Source organism: Pinus tabuliformis, chromosome 9 (genome assembly GCF_031772625.1).
Source record: "Pinus tabuliformis cultivar Carrire ecotype Pingquan chromosome 9, CPIR1, whole genome shotgun sequence".
In the NCBI taxonomy this organism is placed as follows: Eukaryota; Viridiplantae; Streptophyta; class Pinopsida; order Pinales; family Pinaceae; genus Pinus; species Pinus tabuliformis.
Window position 1 is genome coordinate 1580630623 of NC_142307.1, and position 21317 is coordinate 1580651939.

The following is a 21317-nucleotide window of genomic DNA, read 5'->3' on the forward strand; positions in this document are numbered from 1 at the left end:
CATTGGTGTAGTGTGTAGTATACTAGTATGTGATAGGTTTAGTTCAGTGTGTCTGCTATAGGTTTAGGTTGCGATAGGGTTTAGGTTTAGGTTTCAATCTTTTTCTACCATCATTAGGCAGTTTGATTAAAATTCAACTTTGTTGACTAATGTCCCTAGAGAATTGAGGTAGAAACAAGGGCTAGACAAGAGGAAAAGAATGAAGGATGATTCTAATGATGAGGATCTCAGTATAAGTGATGGTGGAACATTGTTTGTCAAGGACTGGTGGAGCATGTGTGGTGGTGCTACCCCACAGCTACAACATATGACAACATGGGTTTTTTCACAATTGGTGAACACTTCTTCTGTAGAGAGGTGTTTAGCAATTGGCTCAGTTTAGTTTTGGACCTTTTGGTCTTCATATTTCGGTGTGTAGATGGCCTATTTTGTAAACATAACTATTTGGTCATGTTATTGTTGACAATTGTTAGATAACCTATTTCATTCCATAAGTTAATGGTCTACTTTCTATTATATGACTTAAAAATTTGTATGTTTGTTTGTAATTGATAGAATCTAGATTCTAGATGGTTGATGCTCAAACAATTAATCATTAATGTGCTATGGACGCTATTTCTGTCTTGATTTCTGTACAAATATGCATGTTTTCATATATTCTGCAACTAATTTGGTAATCTGGATGTTTTTGTTGAATATATATATATGCTTCTGGGATGCTTCACTTCCGAGGATTTTTGGAAAATGATGCTCCTGATGCTTTGCTTCTCAAAAACGCTCTTGCTTTATGCAACCTTGGTTGTGAAGGTCCACTTTTTGATGCATCTCCCCAATATGCTTGAATAGGGGACCCACTGCATTCTTGAAGCATGTGTGGTGGTGCTACCCCACAGCTACAACATTTGGCAACATGGGTGTTTTCACAATTGGTGAACACTTCTTCTGTAGAGAGGTGTTTAGCAAGTAGCTCAGTTTAGTTTTGGACATTTTGGTCTTCATATTTCGGTGTGTAGATGGCCTCTTTTGTAAACATAACTATCTGGTCTGACAATTGTTAGATAACCTATTTCATTTCATAAGTTAATGGTCTACTTTCTATTATATGACTTGAAAATTTGTATGTTTGTTGGTAATTGATAGAATCTAGATTCTAGATGGTCGATGCTCGAATAATTAATCATTAATGTGCTATGGACGCCATTTCTATCCTGATTTCTGTACAAATAGGCATGTTTTCATATATTCTGCAACTAATTTGGCAACCTGGATGTTTTTGTTGAATATATATATATATGCTTCTGGGATGCTTCGCTTCGGAGGGTTTTTGGAAAATGATGCTCCTGATGTTTCGCTTCTCAAAAACGCTCCTGCTTTATGCAACCTTGGTTGTCCACTTTTTGATGCATCTCCCCACTATGCTTGAATAGTGAACCCGCTGCATTCTTGAATATTTATGTCAATACACCCCAATGCACAATGTCTCTGTTCCTGGTGATTAGTATTCTTTACTTGCGGCTTCTCTTGACAACTTGTTCACATTCTTTGTGCAGCCTACAAATCTGTTGATTGCATGAACTGTGCTGATTGTAGTTCCCATGACGATTCACACAAGCTGACTGTTTTGTTGACGGTGCTGCAAGTGTTTGGATGCTATCTGTTAGCTTTCCTGGTTGCTCCAGTGTTGAATCTGCTTCTGCAGATTAGCATGCTTCAGCGGATCATGTTTGCCTTGATTCCTGTGCAGATTGTAGCCTTGAAGTGGAGGCACAGTTATGAGGAGGGAGCTTTAGTGTAAGGGCAGCGGCAGTTAAGTAGAGAGTTGTGGGTGAATCATAAAACACATGTATGCACTGTCTTTAAAAGGACTGTGAGTAGTTATTTCTGATGAGCGCAAAACATATCAGAAAGTCATCATACACACTGGAAAACTTCAGGAAACATGGAAAAATGGGTGTATTGAATAGTTAAAAAATGTTTGGAAATATTGTAAAGGTTATATTAACTGCGATGACTGTAAGTAGTTATTTCTAGTGAGCACAGAACATATCAAAAGGTCATCGTACTCACTGGGAAACTTCAGGAAAGATGTAAAAATGGGGGTATTGAGTAATAAAAAAATAGAAATTAATGTAATGGTTATATTTAGTACATAGAAGCTTTTGGACATTTTGTGCTTTTGTCATAGTGTCACTTTATGTAATAAATGTATGAAGTGGTCATAATATAAATACAATTTTAAATAAGATTAAAGTTATGTGATTAGCAGGAATTCCGTGGATGCTAAACCACCATAACGTACATCCCTCTCCTCTTCTATGTATTATGACATTAAATCAATGCATAATAATCATTGAACTATTATTCTCTCTTTTCTCCATTGTATTATCTATCATTGTATTTGCTGAAACTCTGACAAAATAAATATTTGGAAACATATAAAAAATATATAAAATAGGCCGAATTACAGAAAATTATGGCACAGGGTCAGGGCTCGATGTTAACGTAGACCCCTCATAGCGATGCGATGTGCCGGACCCGATACAACTCAACACTCCCATGTATAGAGTTTCAAGTCCGCAATTCGCCTCCGATAGTGTATTTGCCCTAGAGCCAAGTCTTCTGCCTCCGATAGTGTTAAGCCTATGTATATGGGCTTTCTGTCCGCTGATAGTGTTAAAGCATGCATACATGGGTTTTACGGGCCCGATAGTATATATATATATATATATATATAGGTTCTGTGCCTCTGATAGTGTAAAAACACATATGTATGATATATGCTCCTCCGCCTGTATCTTCATGCATATAATTCTTTTGTGGCCCGATAGCTCCCAATAATATAAATGCACCCATTGCTCCTCTGATGGCTTTGTCTGCTTCCTTATAGCTCTGCTTGTTCCTCTGTTGCTGCGATGGCTGTCTGCATCCTCTGTTTTGCTCCTCTTGGCTCCTTTTGCTCCTCGAATATTGCCATATTGACATCAATGACAATCTGTGTCCAACAATCTCCCCCTTTGTTATTGATGGCAATATTCATTTGCTCTCCCTGACTCCCCCTTTCAAACTGCTCTCCCTATCCTGCTACATATTTATGAATGAACTTGAGGGATGATAAAGAGATAACCCCCATCTTTTGACGCAGATGTTCGAATGCTTCTCGAGGAAGAGGTTTTATGAAAATATCAACTATCTGTTCCTTAGTACTGATATATTCCAGGATGATGTTTTGTTCAGCTACTTGCTCATGGAGGAAATGATACTTGATTGGTATGTGTTTGGTTCTTGAGTGCATCACTGGATTTTTGCTGAGACTGATAGCACATGTGTTGTCACAATAAACGGTAGTCGGTTGATCTGTACATATGTCGACATCTTTTAGAGCTTCCTTCATCCATATTATCTGAGTACAACAGTCTGCTGCAACAATATACTCGGCTTCGGCTGTGGATAATGATATGGATGATTGTTTTTTGCTGAGCCCGTATACTAAGTAGTCTCCTAGGAAGAATGCATTTCCACTAGTACTTTTTTGATCATCTATACTTCCAACCCAATCAGCATCGGTGTATGCAGTTACAATCAGTGTTGAGCTCTTTGGGTACCAAAGACCGAAATCAGAAGTTCCTTTCAGATATCTGAGAATTCTTTTTACAGCTAATAAATGGGATTGTTTGGGAGAAGATTGAATTTTTCCCACCATTCCTCCTGCCTGCATTATGTCTGGTCTTGTAGCTGTTAAGTATAGAAGGGCTCCAATCATTGACCTGTCATGAGTTGCATCTACTAGAGGGGAGTCATCATCTTTGCTCAATTTGCAGTTTGTGGTCATAGGTGTGCTCATGGGTGCATAGTCCTCCATTCCATATCTTTTGAGCATGTCTTTTAGATATTTGGTTTGAGATATATACAGTCCTGCTCTGGTTTGAGATACTTGAAGTCCAAGGAAGTGAGACAACTCTCCTATCATTGACATCTCAAACTCTTTTGACATATTTTGAGAAAATTCATGGCTCATTTCATCAATATTGCTAGCAAAGATCAGATCATCAACATAAACAAGAGTAACTAATAACTTACATTCATCTGTCTTTATGTATAGATTACTTCCAGCCACTCCCTTTTTGAAGCCTTGTTGCTGTAGATAGTGATCCAATCTTGCATACCAAGCTCTAGGAGCTTGTTTCAACCCATATAAGCCTTTTTCAACTTACAGACTAAGTTCTTTCCTTCTGTTAGATCAAAACCTTCTGGCTGCTCCATGTAGACTTCTTCCTTGAGTTCTCCATTTGGAAATGCTGATTTCACGTCCATTTGAAAGATTTTGAATCCTTTTGAGCAAGAAAATGCCAAGAACATCCTGATAGCTTCCATATGGGCTACCGGTGCAAATGTCTCTTCAAAATCAATTCCTTCAATTTGTGAATAACCTTTGTAGACAAGCCTTGCCTTGTTTCTGACAACCTATCCTTCCTCATTCATTTTATTTTTAAACACCCATTTGGTTCCTATTATGTTTTTGTCCTTTGGACGAGGTACCAGCTCCCATGTCTTGTTCTTCGCAATTTGGGATATTTCTTCTTCCATGGCTTTTACCCAATGAGGATCCTTGCTTCTGCAAATGTTTCTGGTTCTATCATAGATAGGAGGGCAATGACTTTTCTCTTGGGTGTGATTGTTATCCTTCTTCGGGTTTGCACACCTTCATCTCTATCGCCAATGATCTGCTCTTCTGGATGATGTATTTGGACATACTTCATCTTTGAAGGGGTATTAGGTGGTTCTCTTTCCTCTTTGTCTTCTTCTTCCTCATCTATTTCTTCTTCTTTAGGTTTTTCTTCTTCAATGAGAAGGTCATCTTCATGTTCTTCAATTTCCTTTTCTGGAAGATCTTCATCAACCTTTACATCAATGCTTTCCACTATTTTCTTCAGTCGATAATTGTAGCACTTGTAAGCCTTGCTCCGTGTAGAGTATCCAAGAAATATCCCTTCATCAACCCGAGAATCAAACTTTCCGGGTGAGCCATCATTTATTTTTATGAAGCACTTGCTTCCAAAGATCTTGAAGTACTTCACCGAAGCAGGTATTCCTTTCCATAGCTCATAAGGAGTTTTTTCACAATTTGGTCTCAATTGAGTTCGATTCAATATATAGACAGCTGTCCCTACTACTTCTCTCTAGAATCTAGGCTGTAAGTCTGCTGCTAATAGCATTGTTCTTGCCATTTCTTGGACTATTCGATTTCTTCTTTCAACTACCCCATTTTGCTGAGGTGTTCTGGCAGCAGAGAATTCCCTTTTAATTCCATGAATATTACTGAACTCACTAAATTCGTTTGATGTGAATTCTCCCCCTCGGTCTGTTTTGAGGCACTTAATTTTTGAATCTTTTTCATTTTTTACAAGGGCTTTTAGATTCTTAAAACACTCAAAAGTTTCAGATTTAAACTTTATAAAATATATCCACGTCATTCTAGTATAATCATCAACCAATAACACAAAGTACCTTTCTCCTTGGAGTCCCTGATTTCTAGTTGGCCCACACACATTATCATGGATGATCTCCAAGGGCTTCGATGTAGAGAGCTCCTTTGTCTTGTGGCTTTTTTTGGTCTGCTTTCCATGTTGACATGGACCACATACTCCTTGATTTGGTTTGAACAGCCTTTGGATGTCTCGTACACCTTTGATCTTGCTAATATTGATTAGATTTTCGAAGCTTGTATGTCCAAGTCGCTTGTGCCACAACCAACTCTCATCTGTCTGACTCAAGTAGAATTTATTTTCTTGAATCTTATTCAGAATGTAAATGTTGTTTGATGTTCTCACCCCTTTTGCCACAAGTTCCCCTGAGCCAGAGTTCCTTATTTCACAGTCTTTGGTGCTGAAAACAACCTTATGTCCTTGATCACATATTTGGCTAACACTCAAGAGGTTGTGTTTGAGTCTGTCAACTAGCAGAGCATCTTGAGCTTTTCCTTTTCCATTGATTAGAGTAACTGTTCCTTTTCTTGCAATTCCGCCAGATCCACTTCCAAAGGACACATTCCCTTCCTTTTTGCTCAGTGAGACAAACTTCCTTTTGTCTCCTGTCATGTGTCTGGAGCACCCACTATCCACAAACCAATGGTTTCCATTATTTTGAGCATATAGAGCCAGGCCGCATTTATCCATGCTGGAGTTCTTGCTACTCGTCTTTCTTCCTTTGAGTGGGCAGTCTTGTTCATAGTGTCCATTATTGTAGCAGAAAGAGCAAATCATATCAAATTTGGTCAAGGGATCGAATGAATTGAAGGTTTTGATTTGTCCCTGCCTTTTGGGGGCATATGAGTTGATTATTCGGTCCTTTAGCTTTGTCTTTTCACTTTTGCAAGCCATACAATGTCTGGCTTGATGACCGAAGTTTTTACAGTGAAAGCAGTGTCCAAGAAAGATGGTTTTGTACCTGTTGAAGCAACCACGGTTTGAGTCGATTTCCTTCCTGGCAATTACTCCTCCCTCGTTCTTTGGATTTGCGATGGGCCCTTGGTGGAGTACATGTTTGTATTTGCTGTAGTGTCCATGATTCGACTCCACATTCTTCTTTGGAGTAATTCTCTCTTCATTCTTGGGATCTGGGATGCACTTTTGATAACATACTTTTTCATCTTTTGGATTGCAGGAAAGTGCATCAGCATAGCTTTTTGCACTATTCTTAGTCTTGGGGATTCTCCTTTGAAGCCTATTACAGACTTGTCATGCTGAGGTTTTTGAATTTTCAGAATAGTCTCAAGTATTTGAGAGTTTTTACATCCCTTTTTAATTTGCTCCAACTCCTTTCTCAGAGACACTATTTCGGCCTCACGTTCTTCACAAGTCTCTTCTTTTTCTTTAAGCTTTACTTCCAAGAGATCTTCTCTCCTTCTTATTTCCTCGTTTTCCACTTTGAGAGAAATGATTTGGTTCCGTAGTTTCTCATTTTCTTCAATGGTGCTTATTAATAGTTCATCTACATTTCCTTCCAACCCTGTGTCGTCATCATCTGCGAGTGCCATGAATAATGTTTCTTGGCTTTCATCATGATCACTTTCCTCATCTGATTTCTTTTTGATGACCATAAACTCATCCTCATCAGACTCATCTTGCTTGGAGAAGAAGTTTTTCTTATTGAACCCTTTCTTTTTGTGTGCCACTCTTTTAGAATTTCCTTCATCATCATTGTCATGTTTATGAGGACATCTTGCTGCATAATGACCTATCTTACCACATTTAAAACAGATAAGAGGATACTTGCCTTTAAGCTTAGATCCTCTCTTCAACTTTCGTACAAATTGAGCCAATTTGGATTCCACATATGGCTCTCACTATAGACATTCCTTTCTTTCCCCTTCTTTGACTTTGAGGCCTTGAATGCTGCATCTTTGGAGCTTGGGCCACCTTTCCTCATTTCATAGGCAGTGAGAATTCCATGGAGTTCATCCATTTTGAGAGTATCTAGATCCTTTGCTTCTTCTATAGCGCTTATTTTGGAGTCAAATCTGTCTGGAAGAGACCTTAATACCTTTTGGACAATGGTACTTTCTTCAAATTTTTGTCCAATCCTTTCAGGGAATTTACCACTTCAGCTACTCGGAGGAGGTATGCTGCAATATCTTCTTCATCTTCCATCCTCAAACTTTCAAATTGTCTTATGTGAGTTTGAAGTTTTGCCTCTTTTACTTTTGAGTCTCCATCGTACAAGCCAACTAGCTTCTCCCACATTTCTTTGGCAGAGGTACAGTGCATGACTTTTGTAAACTCGGAATCAGTGATTCCACTAGTGATGGAGTTCAAGGCCTTTGCATTTGCGATGTAGGCTTTCCTCTCGTCTGGGTCTGTTAGAAGAGTGGAAGTCGTTTGGTATTCATTTTGAACAAAATGCCAGATTTCAGGTCCAAGGGACATTAAGTAGTAGGTCATTCTTTTCTTCTAGAAACCAAAGTTAGTGCCATCGAACAAAGGAGGTCTTCCTGATGCTTCCTGATTTCTCATTATGGCTGTGGATCCTTCTTCAAGCTGTTAGGCTAGTATGAAGAACCTGGCTCTGATACCATTGTTGGAAATACTGAGAGGGGGGTGAATCAGTATTTCCCTTTTTTTTTAATTGTTCTAGTGATTGCCAAAAGCATATATAGATATGTATATGTATACACAGAACACAGAAATCAACAGCTGGAATTAATGCTTTTATTAAAACTCAAGACAGTGCAATGAAATAAATACAATATAAGTATATATCTGATTGTGAATAGTTGCCAAGCTCCAACTTGGATTTTAGTGAGACTCCAATCTCCAAAGCACCAACTCTGTTTTTCAGTGGTTCTGCACTTAGGAGCACCTACCCCTAATGACTTCAGTCCTGTTCAGTTCTGAGGCTCCAACCTCTTGGGCTCCAACCCAACCTTGACATAAACTGGTATGCTGCTACACTCCATTCAACTGAGGTTCTCTCACTCCTATTCTCCTGCTTCTGCTGCCTCTACAGCCTTCGCTGCTTCTGCTGCCTCTTCTGCCTTTGCTGCTCCTGCCACCTCACACTCTGGTTCTTCACCACAACAACAGCACGAACAATTTTCTGTTTTTACTGTTTTATACATTCCCATGCCTTTGTCCATTTGTTTCCGCTTACACCGCCTCTTAGGCTTCCTCCTCGGTCGCTGCGGCTTCCTCTGCATTGTGCAAGTTCACTGACTTTCTGGGGATACATAGATTCATTAGACTGGTCCAAACGATCCACGGAGAACACATCCTCCCGATTTACCGTAACAGTGCTCCTTTTGGCAATGATTGCGGCATACACAGAGTTCTTTCAATTAAACGGAGATGTTTTGTCTTGATCGCAATCATAATTGCCATGATTCACCCCTTTTCACTGACATTCAGCCTTCTGAACCGTCGGAACAACCATCGTAAGCCTTTCGGCTTAAAACACCCCGCGCAAGCCAGACATTCCATTACACAGAGAATATGAGAAAAAATAGTCAAACAGACTAAAAGGCGGACTTCAGGAAATATTACAATCACACCTATTCCTGTATCGGGTCCGCGCTTAAATCGCAATCGGCGATTCGTGACTCTTGGGGGTCCTTTATATATCGGACCCATGACTCCGCCGATGGCCGACGACCGATCCTCCACTGCTCCGATGGACTGGATGCGATATGGTATTAAACCATAGTTAATATGCCCGTCGGGTCCACAACCTATCGCAGTCGGTGCTTCCAATGTGGCAAGGCTTTACGGCTTGCGATATGCGACAGATGCGATCATAGATTAAGTCATATTTGTAATGTGCGGCGGGTCCACGTGGATATGCATCGCAGTCGAGAGTTGCCCCTGGCGGAGGTCCGATGCAATATCGCTATCGGCGATCGCAATGGACCGCTTGACATATTGTAGCTCCCACTTCTGAAGTGCCGATGCGATACTCGCTATTGGTGATCGAAAGTCGCACAGGGTCAGGGCTTGACGTTAACGTAGACCCCTCATAGCGATGCGATGTGCTGGACCCGATACAACTCAACACTCCCATGTATAGAGTTTCAAGTCTACAATCTGCCTCCGATAGTGTATTTTCCCTAGAGCCAAGTCTTCCGCCTCCGATAGTGTTAAGCCTATGTATATGGGCTTTCTGTCCGCCGATAGTGTTAAAGCATGCATACATGGGTTTTATGGGCCCGATAGTATATATAAGGTTCTGTGCCTCCGATAGTGTCAAAACACATATGTATGATATATGCTCCTCCGCCTGTATCTTCATGCATATAATTCTTTTGTGTGTCCGATAGCTCCCGATAATATAAATGCACCCATTGCTCCTCTGATGGCTCTGTCTACTTCCTTATACCTCTGCTTGTTCCTCTGTTGCTGTGATGGCTGTCTGCATCCTCTGTTTTGCTCCTCTTGGCTCCTTTTGCTCCTCGAATATTGCCATATTGACATCAATGATAATCTGTGTCCAACAAGTAGAGGGAAGAAAACCAGAAATTTGTTGTAGCTCAGCTAGTATGGAAATAGTATACATTCCACCTTCTTGCAAAGGAAGAAAAAATTGTTGTATTGAATTTTGCCCTAAATTATTGAACATAATAAATTTTGTTAAAAATTTGCTTCATTTGAAGACATTCCAGCTATTGTGAGGGACATAAGAATTCATGGTTTTTTTGCCTTAGATTCTATACTAGCTAGGAAAACAAATACACGGCTGAGTAGAAAACAAATTGTAGGCAAAATTTCAGATATATGGAGACAATTCCAGCCATGCAAGGAAAAAATTGTCTTTGACACTAGCAAGCAACAAATTTAAAAATTGCTTTGAAAACTGGGAGAATAAGTTCATTTCTATAACTTTTTATCTCTAGAAATTTGAATTTAGTGATTATTGGCTGTTTTTGTGGTTCACAACGGTTGGCAATGGGCCCTCAGCCCTTGCCATGTGAACAGAAAAGAGAAAAAAAGGTGAGGTGTTTCCAGTCATTTCAGGTGAGAAATGTTTCAAAAAATCAGGACACATGAGAAATGTTGGGAAACCCTACCTGGATGTTTCTTTATTACCAGAAACATCAGGAAGCCGTTTCCTGTCATTTCTGGGGTGCTTCCTGTTCTGGGAACATTTTTGGGATACATCTCATCCTGGAAACATTTCTGGGCTTGAACTGCCTGCTGCACATTTGCTTCCTGTAATGTAGGTTTCAAAAAATCCTTGACCCCTTCATCTCCAAAGAATATGATATATGTTGTTGGTTTTCAGTTCTAGCGTTGCATTCCTGAAAGAGTATAATATTTGGTATGTTAAAGAGTTCACTTGCTGTCAATGGTGTCTGGACTAGTGAAAAAAATTGAAATGGCCTACATTCAAAAATGTTTCCTTGGAATGCATATTAACCTTTTTTTTGTTGGTGGAAATACAAGAAAATTCATGCGGCATTCTAATAATTTTGGATGGTTTCAAACTGACTTTGCTTTTTGTTGGAATTCCTGTTTCTTGAATGTGGTGCTTCTGGACAACTAGGGCTTCCACTGCTTTCATATTATGTTAGTGAGAGGAGTATGAGAATTATTGTTTCATTTCTTCTATAATGCTTTTTTTTTTTGCTCAGCAGGTAGGCAACAATGGAAACAGAGTCTTGGTAGGTAGCTCATCAGAGCACATGGGTGCTACAGGAACAGATGTTGCTCTGGAGTGTGATAATCACACTTTAGATTCTATTGTTGATTGTGGTGATAGCACATCTGTCATACTGTCAATTGGCAAGATAACAGGGAAGGACATGTATGATAAAGGCAATACAGGAAATTCAACTAAAAAAGATTCGATTGAAATCGAAGAAACTCTAGCGAGTGTCAGCAGAAGAAGACATGATCATTTAAAGAGACCAAGGGTTTTAAAGTCAAATATTGGAGACTTGGCCAGTAACAGTTCAGAGTGTGACCATGAAATAGAAAAAGGAGTTGGGGAAAATGTTATTGGCGAAAATGAAAAGGTTGTAAAGCGCACAGATTCCTCACTATCATATTGTAAAGGCAATCTTATTTCAAGTGTAGAACAGTCAGAGGAGAATCATGTGGAATGCCATTCTTCCCAGGAACCCCAGAAATTATTACAGGCTGGTCCTCTGCCTTGTGAATCAGCTGTGGGAGTTTATTTGAATGTTTCAGGATCAAATGACATAACCCAAGTTACTGACTTGAATGCACAGGATTATTGTGATGATATTGATATGAAGGAGACTATTGACCTTGGTGAGAAACTGCCTTCGAGAAAAGAAAATGTTGGAAATGAGACAGACTTAAACAATACTTGTGCTACCAAGGGAGCGGAAAAAAATAACCTAGACATGTTTTCTAATATTTCGACAAGTATAACTGCTCAGAGAAATCAAACTGAAATTCAATCAAATCAACTGCAAGGAGAAAGTGTTTACAACTCACCTGATTTCGTACCAGACTCTAATTTGGATATACATGTTATTTCCAGTGAGCCCAAAGAAAACATATCAGAAATATATGTCAATGATGATTCATGCAATATTAAATGTGAGAAAAGGAACTTTGTTATAGGTGGTCAAAGTACACAAGAAAAGGTACACAATCCAATAGATAATCTTATGAAATTGACTGAGAACTCAGTAGATACAATTTCTGCATGCTCTGAAGAAATACCTTGCATGGTTGTCAAGAAGGTGGACTCTGGTGGAATTGGAAATTCCATAGTTGTGATTGATGAGGTGAAATTTACGTCAGAGCAAGACCATGATACTGATATTTCTTGTAGGATATCTACAAATGCTAACGTTAAAGCTGTAGATGTATGTGCAGATCCTCATCTAAAAGAAATGCCAATAATAACTTATAAAGAATCCATGAAGTTGGTCAAGTCTAGCCCAATTGAGCTCTCTCCAACTGGTTCACCTATGCAAAAGGAAAGCGAGAACAAACATATTATTGAAGGAAACATCTCACAGGAAGTGGTTTCATCATCCTCTATTTCTGTAACACAAGACCATTTTAGTGCAAATTATCTCACAATGACAAATGTGATTGAATCAAAGTCAATCTGTCAGCAAGGGCAAGATCTTGTTCCTGCATGTTCATCCAGCCAAATGGGATTCCCTTCATCTAAGAAACCAGTGGTTACTACAATGCAGGAAAACATAGATGCTACAATTAATCTTTTAGGTGCTGTCCAAAGTCCAAAAGACCCTGAAGACGGATGTCCAAAAACTAGTTCTGAGGCTGGCTTCCTAGTCATGACAACTTCACATTCATCATCACAACCTAGTATGACTGGTAACCAGGTTCTAGCTGAAGTAACTCCAGATTCTCAGACAGCACTTGAACAACCATCCCATTTGGTTATTGATAAGAATTCGTTGTCTACAGATGCAGACAATAAAATGGACCTTGACAGACTTGCAGATAAATACAATGTGGATGTTGGGCCATCTGAAATGAAAGAGCCTTTGGTTACATCTGAACCAGTACTTGAAGACAACTCAAATGATCCTGACATGGTAGAGGATGATGTAAGTATTATTCTCCTCTATTTCAGGTTCCAAATATCACTGACTACGGCAATATGCTGCTTTGCTGATCTCTTATGGAAACTTTCCGTCTTTGTTTGTCTGCATATGTTGGGTTTTCATTCTAATACTGTATACTAGAGGCATAAATAAATAATTTATTTCTTAGAAAAGGATATTGTTTGCATATCCACCATTAAAAGTAAGTAGAAGCTATTAAGCCTTTCAAAATCCCATAGTCGAGATAATATAACTTAAAACAATGGGCAGTCTTAGCTCCCACCTTGTAAACATCCATGTTCCTTAAGGACATGATAACAAAGCTATGTTAAGTTTCATTGAAAGTTTGTCAAGAGAATTCTTCTCTTCCAGAGAACATCTTTCTGACCTTTGTTTTTGTAACCTTCTAATAGAGGCATTCAGGACTTTGGTATAAAATAAATTTTCGGTTTTAACGCTATGCTTAGTCACTGTGTTTGCTAAATTTTAAGGAAAAAATTGAAATTTTGCAAACACCATGATCCAACAAATAAATTGACTTATATTGGTGAATTTATTCGATCTGATTCAAATTGACTAATTAAGTTTGTTTCATTCATAAAATTTGAATAAAATTTGCCAGTGCATGGAATTTTATTATATATGTTTTCAAGTTTTGAATTTTGTGAAACTCAATGAAGAATTTTATCCTATATTTTGGCACTTGCGGATTTCTTCTGAATTCTATTCTCACTGGATTTGAACACAAACATGAACCAAATGACTTTGATGCCATGGTTCTTGATGCATGGTTATTAATATCAAGCATAATTTTCCTTGAACAAATAAATGCATGAATGATGCACAAATGTCAAATATGCAAAGCTTGCACAGTAAGAAACTGTTCTTTATCTTGAATCACCCAAGTATCTCAACCATCACTTATTTATGACATAAATTTTGGAATGTCTTCTTTCTAAAAATTTTGCTTTTGAGAGGGAATGGAGGTCTTTTGACAGAAATATCGAAAAGTATTCATCACAATTCTCTTTTCATTGTTAGGATTTCTAGTTGCGGTTGAAAAGGCAGATACTTACTGTTGCCTATGTTTCAAATAACAGGTGAAAGTCTGTGACATATGTGGCGATGCAGGTCTTGAGGACAAGCTTGCTATCTGTAGCATGTGTAATGATGGTGCGGAGCATATGTTAGTTTTCTAATCTTTTCTTATAAACACTGTTGTATTGTTATGATTTGCTAATTACTTTATTCTAGTTCCCTAATTTGGCTTTTAGAGAGCAGTGTTCCTGTTTCAAGAATGCATATATTTGATCATCTAATAGGAATCTTTTCTGTTTATGATTCATTTATAGTTACTGTATGCAAACTATGCTGGACAAAGTTCCAGAAGGTAACTGGTTTTGTGAAGGATGTAAGTCTCCACAGAATGGTAGTTCAAAAAATATTGAAGTTCCACAGAACGTTAGTTCAAAAAATATTGAAGTTCCACAGAATGGCAGTTCAAAATTTTTTGAAGTTCCACAAAATGGTAGTTCAAAAAATATTGAAGTCCCACAGAACAATGCATTAATGTCAAAGCCAGCATGTTCAAGTAGCAGGAATCAGATTACAAACTGCAGCTCCAATACTAGGCTCTCTGCGAAAATGGATAGAAAAAGATATGAACCTGAATTAAAGAGGTTGGTCAAAGGCATCTCTAATTCCCAGTCCTTGATAAAACGACGGGCAGAGGATTTAGAAGTTGGACCTGCCACCAAGAAACAGGCTTTAGATGTTAGAAGTGCACATCAGGGTATCTCAAATTCAAATGGAAAGCCTGTAATTTCTCGTGACAATTCATTCAAAGCAGTAGATACGGGACGAACTAAACCATCTCTTTCTGTGGCTTTGACTGGAAATCAGTTTACTAGTGGCCTCCATAACAGCGGGAAGCCTTCAACTGCGAGTGGGGCCCAATCACCAAGGTTTTATGGAACTTTACAGTCAACAAAGGGCAAATTCACCTCTGTGAACAGTTTGGCTTCTGAGTCTTCACCATGCATTGGTGCAAGCAACAATGAATTATCATCTGTATTGTCTACTTTGACTGATAAGGGTGGTTTATCAGTGAAGGCAGCAGATGCGGGGCTGTCCCATAGCCCACGTTCAAGATTAATCAATAGTCCAAGGACAACGTCAATGCTAAAGATTAAGAAAGACTTTAGTGAAGTTGATGGACAAGCTTCAACAATTAGAGAAAGCACCAGTAGTGGGCTTATGATTGGAGGATTGAACAAAACAATTAACAAATCTTCATCCTTTAAATCAAAGGTGGGGATCACAAGTGGTGCTACTATTGTAGAAACCAGTATATCAACTGATGTCCAGCATGCCAGTTGTCTTCAAACAAAAGAAATTAGGGTTGGAAAACCAAGAAAAGATGGAACATATTTATCTACGAGAAAAACTATTGTGAAGTCTGGAAGTGCAGCTAGTAATTTAGTGTCTTTGGGAGATCTGCCTTTGTGTTCAAAGACTTCCACTAGTAATTCTTCTGTCAGCCAGGCAACTCGAGAGTGATATCATCTAAAAAGGAGACATCTACACCCAAGTCACTAGCACCTGAAGGAAAGTTAAGTGTTGGTTCAATTCCTGTGGTCCTAGACACCATCAAAGAAGAATGTACACCCACAACATTTTCAGGTAGACCATCCAACTTTGATCATCTTTCCATGAATTCTTCCTTTAATACATTACTTTGATAGCTAGGCATCCTGACAATGATTAAAATTTCATTGTTTTCAACCATAAGTCACTTTATTTGGCTAAATTTGGCCAAGGAGCTTGCTTATAAAATTCTATTTAATGTGTCGGGGTGGGGATGGGCTCTGTTGTATTGCTGCAACCACTGTTGACACGCTTTACCATGTCTAAAACAGGCAGTACGAGCATTAAACTGGAGCCATTTGCCTCATCTGGGGCTTTGTGTTATAGTGCATCTCAAATTTCCACTGAGCAGTGCAACACAATATCAATATCTGGAACAAAATCTATGGCAGCGATAGGCACATCTTTTTCCCTGGACAGAAAAAGCTGTATCAGTGCCAAGAATAAACTAGCAGAAGGTTCTGCTTATTCTTTTGAGAACAGCAATAATGATGACAAAACCAAGAACTTTGCTCCGTCAACATGGTCATCTGTGCGGAATTTGTTACAAGTGGCTGGAAGTACGAGGTGCTATAAGTGTAAAGAGTTGGGCCATACAGCTCAATTTTGCTCGAGTCGGATTTCTCCAAGCACTTGTAACAGTAGTCTCCGTGTATCAACTCTTAAACATTCTGCTGCAAGAAACTCTAGGGACATATCAGGTTCAAGCAGTGGAAAATGGAATAACTTTATAGAGGCTTCAGCTCCAGGATACAAGAGTAATTGTGAAAATGTTCATACTTCTGAGCAAAGAATCTTGCCTGTTGATAAGCAAGAACCGGAGGGAAGGCCAGAAAATAGTTCCCTGGGGCAGGTTTCTGCTAACAGTGATTCTAAGTGTGCTTTGTTTTCAAAAGAAGCTGCAGGCATTTGTGAAAAGGTTGATGGGGAGAGTTTTGTGAGTCGAGAATCTTCCATGTCAATCTGTGATCTAGGCAGGGATGTGCCTATTGGATTATTAGATCCAGCAACTGGCATTTCTAAAGATTCTTCAATTAATCATTCTAGTTCAATCGTCACGCTTGGTGTCGAGGTTGCTTCCCCTACAAATCTTCTAAAGAATGCAAAATGGAATAGTAACGCACAGATACATTCATCTCAGACAATGTATGTTGATGGAGAGGGACCTTTGGTTTCCCTTGGGGATTTTTCAAAGTTTATGGCTACTAGTACTACCACACCATTTACAGTGCATCCAACGGAAAGCACTGTTACAGCTGTCAGAAGGGATGTTTCATGTGCCCCCCCTTCAGATGGAAATTATGCTGGCACTTACTTGAGAGTAATTCCATTTCAGCATTCTTCTCAAGTTGAAACTGTAAAATCGGTAGCCCTTCCTGAGCACAACTTCTTATGGCAGTATGACACCTTCTCTACTCTCTATAGAATTCCATTTGGCATCTGCATATAGTGCTTTTAGTTCAACTAATATATTTGTTTGATTATTACATCTCTGATTGTTAATTGTGTAGAGGTGGCTTTGAGGTGAGGAGCAAGGGAAATCCTTCAAACTACTATGATGGATTACAAGCCCATGCATCAACTTGTGCAGCACCGAAGGTCTTTGATGCTGCTATGAAGTTTCCTTCTCGAGTTCTATTGGAAGAAGTTCCTCGCTTGAGCTCATGGCCAATACAATTTCAGTGTAGTCGTCCATGTGAAGAGAATATTGCACTCTACTTTTTTGCGAAAGATATTGAGAGGTTTGGTCATGTGCATCCCCTAGATCTTTGTAGCTATAAATTCTAAAATGAATGACATGTTGCTATGTTAAGGCTTGGTAATTTTCTCATCTGAAGTTTGAGTAATTTTCTTTTGATATATTGTATGAAAAGTGAAATTTATCCTCTTCCAAAACAGTTTTGCATAAAGCTACACATCCTTCCGTGCACATAATTTTAACTATCTATGTTGAGTAATGACATTGCTGTGCTAAAACTGTATCAACTTTTACTTCTCAGTTATGAAAGGTCCTACAAAATGTTGCTGGAGCACATGCTTAATAATGATTTTGCACTTAGAGGAAACTTTGATGGTGTTGAGCTTTTGATATTTCCATCCAATCAGTTACCTGAAAAGTCCCAGCGTAAGTTGTCTAGGTCTCTTCCTCATAAAATTCCAGAAAAGTTTTAAAGAGGTTCCGTTTCAATCTTTTGAGTAAGAAACTTGGTCAATATATATCCTATTAAACTCAGCTGTGCTTTTGCTGCAGGTTGGAATAGACTTCTCTATCTATGGGGCGTTTTTAGGGAGAGAAAAGCAACTTGCATTGAAGCCTCTGCATATCCTCAAGAGAGAACCCCTGGACAACTATCAGCAAGTACTCTAAGTGCAGGCAATGTAAGTGCTAAGGTCCCACCACCAGTTCGACCTTCACTGCCAAGAGCTGGATTTCCTGAGACAGAGGAAATGGATATTGATGTGGAAGGAGGTCCTGATGTTTCTTTATCAGAGAGGGGTCTGAATGGACTAGGAAGAGGAAATTCACCAATATCTCTTCTTTTACCATCCTTTTCATCTCGAGTTGATGGAAAAACGAAGGATTCTAAAGTGCAGAGTGCATCAGATTTTGTTGAGCAGAAACTGCCTAGTGTAGAGAAGAATGATGAGTTTCCTGGGGAAGACATCTTATCATCCAAGAAGTGTTTTCCAAAGTCATCTTTTGATTCTATTCACGAGTCATGCTCACAGGTTCCTTACATGAATAGAGCAAATGATCTTGATTCATCAGTTGAACATCCAATTGTTGTGACACAGAAATACCATCCACCAAGAGGGAATATCGTGCCCCAGGTTTTTGTTCTTTCCCTTCTATAGACACATTACATACACACTTTGACACATTGAGAAAGAAAGAAGAGTAATTGAATGGCCATTTTAATTTGTAGTACCAGGATGATTCATTCAGGATTAAATGGATTCAGTTTATGAAGGAAGAGGAGCTTAGAGTTGATGCAAACTTAGGAGATTGATTATGCAACTTATCAGATCCAGAAACTGCAGTCCATATGTTTTTGCTGAAAAGAACCTAACAGACATTCCGTATTGTTCTTAGCATCTATACAAACAAAGCCATGGTCTATTTTGTTTCCTTTTTTCTGTTTTCCAATTTGTTGTTCTATATTGTAGGAGGCTCAACCTGTTTTAGGATAAATCCGAATCACTGCGGACTAATTATGGCCCAAAAGCTTGTTCGATATTCTTATTTTGGACTCTTCAAAGTTGTCAGTAAGCTTCCAGCCTTTTCTGAGTTTATGGAGGGTTTCCAAAGGCTGTTCTATTTTCTTATCATGGACTCTACGAAGTTGTCACTAAGCTTCCAGACCTATCCAACATGTCATTCTTTCCTTAATTAAAATTTGGTCGCATGCTTTTTTCTCTATTTATGTTGTTCACATTCTTGTTATACAGAACCATTTGTCTTAGCTTTGTTTGGGAATTTTTTGGCTTCTTGCCCCCCTTCTTAATTGACACAACATCTCTACAAGTCATTTGGTTGTTTGTATTTAAGAGCAATGGAAGCTGCGATGTACTTTGGTCCTATATATTCATTGTTAAAACCACTTCTAGAGAATCTTCCTTCTTGTGATGTACCTTCCTGCTGCTGTGCTGTCTTCCACATTTTTCGTCTTTCTATTTTTTGCATGTGTTGCTTCCTTTAAATGTTAGTAGTCATTCTACGTCCTTCATACTTTTCTTCTGTTTCTTGATTTTTAGTGTACTTGCTGATTTGTAGTAAATAACATTCCTGCAATCTTCTTTTATGATGCTTTGGAGGGCCGTGAAGATTATTGTTCTCTGTATGCACAGTATCACTATGTTTCTGGTTTTCATGATTTGATATGTTATGCCAAGATTCAATTTTTGTGTTGGCAATGGTGTGCCATCTATTCTCAGTTTGTTAATTGGCATATTTTGAGGCCTCCGTTCCACATCTTGTGTGTATAATGCCACCAACATTAGTGATGTTTTGTGTTGTCTAGAGAAATTACTATCTACATGTTTTTTCATTTGAGTGTCTTCTATCATTACAGAACTTCTTTATATAGAGCAATGTTATCAGAAGTGAACCGGTGATTGAACCGAAAAACCTTGTGGACCGGGAATCAGTCGGAACCGGTAAAAAACCGGAAAAAGAACCGGTTTACCAAAAACACCTAAAATATTCATATTTAAAGAAAAACATATATATTCATGTGCATCCATATGAATCCAAACCATTTATGCACAAATATGCAAAAGTTCTCATTTATATAGCAAGTAATAGTGCATATAACCAAAATAGCACTTAATGCAAAACATCGTTGAACCAAAAAACATCAATTAGCAGGCTCTAAAACACCTTTATAGTCCAAAATAACATGATAGTATGATACTTGTTAAAATTGGCAACAAGGGCCAAACTCCATGTGGGTCATCTTATTTATGGCAACTGATATTTTTCTTGGATCCCTCTCACTGAGAGGTGTAGGATTCATCTAAAGATCATCCGATTCCGATAAGTATTCATGGAGTTATGAATTTATTTGTGTTATAAGTCAATTTGTCAAGGTCGGCCAATAAACCCCACATGTGTTCAACGTTTTAGTATAAAAGGAGATGACTTGAGAGTCATTTCTCACACACACTTCCATCTTGATTTCTCTCCACTTGTTTTGGGTTTTAGTGGAAGAGAAATCTAGGAATGGAAGCCCTAGACATTGGAGGAAAAGAGGCTGCCCTAGATGCAGATGGAAGGCAGCCCTAGATGCAGACTAAAGGCTGCCCTAAAGGCTGGTCTAATCCCGCCCTAAACAATGATCTATCCAGTCCTAAATGATGGTCTAATTCAGCCCTAACCACAATCAAACAAGAGAGTCATAGCCACAGCATGAAGGGTTAGGCTGCTCTAGACAGCGTGAAGGGCTGTGTGGACAGCAAGGTTTTAGCCGCTGTATAAAGTGTCAAAGGGACAGCGTGAAGGGCTGTATCGACAGCAGCTTCTCAAGGGAGGTAAGCTGCACTCTTTTCAAGGACTGTTGTAGAGTTTAGAGGTGGTTGTTAGGGTACTATTGATGCCCTAACCAGAGTTGCTGAACTACAACATTGCACTAGCATTCAAGTAGAGATGGAAACAATCGTGGATTATACTTGGAGCCGATGCCACCTATCCCGGAAAGGGTGTAGGGAATATTACGCGTCAATTGAATGAGGGTAACTCGATTCATTTACAGAATCTCTTTTATGTACTTGATCGCAAGAAGAACCTAATTTCCATTTCGGCAATGGAAGTCAAAGGTTTTAGGGTGGCATTCATCGATGGAAAGGTACGTGTTTCTAAGATGCATTTACTCATGGGTTCAGGGTTGGAAATTTGTATCAAGTTGCAGGACGGTCCATTGGGGACCATGACAGTTGACACATCTCATCTATAGCACCGGAGGTCTACTTATGGGGCCCTTCCCGATGTGAGTCAGATGGTGACTCGGATCTCTAAATTCAAGAAGTGCATGAAGGTACATGTCTGAGATGTACCGAAGGAAAAATCTTACAAGGGGACCATTCCCCTCATATAGCAGGTCCACAGGCTTGGAACAACCCAAGGGGTTTGAGA

General features: G+C 39.0%; 1 protein-coding gene across 1 annotated transcript in view; it reads left to right on the forward strand.

Moving 5' to 3' along the window:
• The window catches only part of LOC149154734 (uncharacterized), a 178899-nt gene that overhangs the window by 95750 nt on the left and 61832 nt on the right, over window positions 1-21317 (forward strand). The window contains 8 exon segments of the mRNA XM_089440765.1: window positions 11120-13042; window positions 14140-14225; window positions 14392-15595; window positions 15598-15721; window positions 15958-17083; window positions 17197-17427; window positions 17686-17810; window positions 17937-18517. Of these exon segments, the coding sequence (XP_089296891.1) occupies window positions 11120-13042; window positions 14140-14225; window positions 14392-15595; window positions 15598-15721; window positions 15958-17083; window positions 17197-17427; window positions 17686-17810; window positions 17937-18517 (5400 nt within the window).